The 2,500-nt window shown below is 46.9% G+C and overlaps 1 protein-coding gene across 4 annotated transcripts in view; it reads left to right on the top strand.

Moving 5' to 3' along the window:
• Window positions 1–2,500, top strand: part of arhgap21a (Rho GTPase activating protein 21a) — a 69,690-nt gene that overhangs the window by 35,733 nt on the left and 31,457 nt on the right. For all 4 annotated transcript variants that reach the window (XM_076971224.1, XM_076971225.1, XM_076971223.1 and 1 more), the window contains one exon: window positions 1,349–1,534. In XM_076971224.1, coding sequence (XP_076827339.1) covers window positions 1,349–1,534 — 186 coding nt within the window. The remainder of the gene's footprint in view (window positions 1–1,348; window positions 1,535–2,500) is intronic.

Raw genomic sequence — 2,500 nt, 5'->3', positions numbered from 1 at the left:
CATCTGCCCTAAAGGCACTGTTCATCAGCCCTAAAGGCACTATTCATCTGCCCTAAAGGCACTGTTCATCTGCCCTAAAGGCACTGTTCATCGGCCCTAAAGGCACTGTTCAAGCAGGGTTGAAATGTTGTCCCTCTGCTTCAGCTGTTCCTGAAGGTTTCCAAAGTGAAGCCATGTTTGGTCCCAGTCCGTTTTTCTCTCTCTCTTTTACTTTTACTCTTTCTGTTTCTACTTCTTTCTCTCTTTGTTTCAGTCTCACTTCCTCTCTAATTCTCTCTGTCTTGCTGAGATCTGTGTTGTGGCTCCGGTCCTGAGTCCAGAGCTCTGCCCAGGCTGATTTCACCTGTCTGCAGTGCAGACCCAGCCTGTTCTCTCTAGGCCTTCTGAAACACCCCTGCGTCCCTGCCGACCCTGCACCCTGCGGGGGTTTTGCTCCCAGTGGAGGGAGACCCACGTGGAGGGTTAGGCGCTAAGCAGGCACTGGTGTCCAGGAGGAGACAGGGTGGCGGTATCGTGTGGGCTGACAGAAGCAGGCTGCAGCAGACTGGGGCTCGGACCTCATGGACAAGTAGCACATCTGTGTGTGTGCCTTTGGGTCTGTGTGTACAGGGAATATATGGTATGCATACTTGAGATGTGTGTGTGTGTGTGTGTGTGGGTGGGGTCTGTGTTGCTCTCAAAGCTGAACTGACTCATGGTGTTTCTTTCATGTAGCTGTCGTTGTCATAGCAGTCACTGGAGACATTTGGAAAACCTTAAAGCCTGTCGGTTAGAAACAAGATCGTGGACTTCTCTGTGGTCTATGTGGAAGTCATTGTTGCAGTCACTTCATGACAGACATCACACCGCGAACGGGCAGTTTCCAGCACTTATAATAATTCATGACACATAAACAGGAAGTAATGAGTTACCAGATCTGTTACATTGTGCCCAAAAACTGGACTTGTATCTGTTGTGCTCAGACCGTAAGATGCAGTACCCTGGCTCCACAATTAGCCAGCACTTTTAGGACTTGTAGGGGTCAGGACGTGTGGTGTGGGGGTCATGACCTCAGATGAACTCTTTTCAGAGCTGCTCATGTGTATCTTACGCTGAGACATTTCAATGCATGAGACGTACATATGAATGAACGTGTGAGTGTGAGTGTGTGTGTGTGTATATATATATATATATATATATATATATATATATATATATATATATATATATATATATATATATATATATATATAAAATGTCTTTATTATATTTATATTATATAATACTTTGAACCATTCAGGGTCTGATTGTGTTATTTATTTTCACACCAGTCTCCATCCTTCTCTCTTCTTGCCCCCACCTACACTAGGCCAAGCGGAAGGATGGGCGGGATCAGAGTGAGAGCTGCCCTGTTTCCCCAGCGACGGAGGAGGAGCCTTTCTCCTGGGCGGGGCCCAAAACACTGCACCTGTGCCGCACGTCTGTGGGCTTTGGCTTCACCCTCCGCCATTTCATCGTGTACCCGCCAGAGTCGGCCGTCCACTCCTTGCTCAAGGTAGGCGTGTCCTGTCACCGTGCACACAGGGACGTTTCCCAGATTAGTCCTGAACCCAGATCAGGATCGTCAGGTCCGACATCACTGATTCTGCAGACTATGCTTAATCTGTGCCCAGGAAAGCAGTCCTGTGTGTGTGAGGTCTGAACCTTCCTATCCAAACGGTCCCATTTCTCATGAATAACTGAGCTAGAATTTACAAGAATGTAAAGCCCTGCATTTACTGAATTACTGTATTATCTTGCCGTCACTCCCTGGATTTTTGATCTAGATGTTATGTGTACACATGCACACAAACACAGAGTCTCAATCTGAATGTTAGAAGCCAAGCAGAAGTGTAATTTAAACCCACATAACCCACATGCACATCTGAGCTGTGTTAAACTGGATGCTGTGTGGTCGTCTCTCTCTCTCTCTCTCTCTCTCTCTCTCCCCTTCCCTCCCCCTTCTCTTGTTCTCGCTCTCTCACTCTCTCTCACACGCTCTCTCTCTCCTTCTCCCTCTCCTTCCCACCCCCATCTCTCTATCGCTCTCCCTCTCTACAGCTGTGTTGTAGAGACTCATTACACAAAGTAAATCACTGAAACAAAACATTTTAGAAGCGTGACATCAGCTTTGTCTGCTACTTTTAGAACCTGGAAACACACAGTTCGCTCACACATTCTGTGGGTTTTCCCACATTTATAAATACTCTAAATCCAGTCTACATTATGGCTCTAGCACACTGTTTGGAGCACAATTTTTTTTCCCAATTGTGTGAAGCATGTCCAACCTTAGATAGTCCACATGAAGTCCAAATAGATAGATTCTGATGTTGCTTCAGGTGCAGCTGCAGTGTTGAGGTTGTAACTGTCTCCTGGCAGTAGGTGTAGCTGAGCATAATCCACTGGATGAGCACTCATAGCTGGTGCATAAGGACAGTAAATGGGCGTGATTGTCAGCAGTGCCCTCCGAACTGCCCTCGGG

The sequence above is a fragment of the Brachyhypopomus gauderio genome, chromosome 13 (genome assembly GCF_052324685.1).
Source record: "Brachyhypopomus gauderio isolate BG-103 chromosome 13, BGAUD_0.2, whole genome shotgun sequence".
Classification (NCBI taxonomy): domain Eukaryota; kingdom Metazoa; phylum Chordata; class Actinopteri; order Gymnotiformes; family Hypopomidae; genus Brachyhypopomus; species Brachyhypopomus gauderio.
Note: the sequence above shows the minus strand (reverse complement) of the source record. Positions and strands in the feature narration are given on the sequence as shown.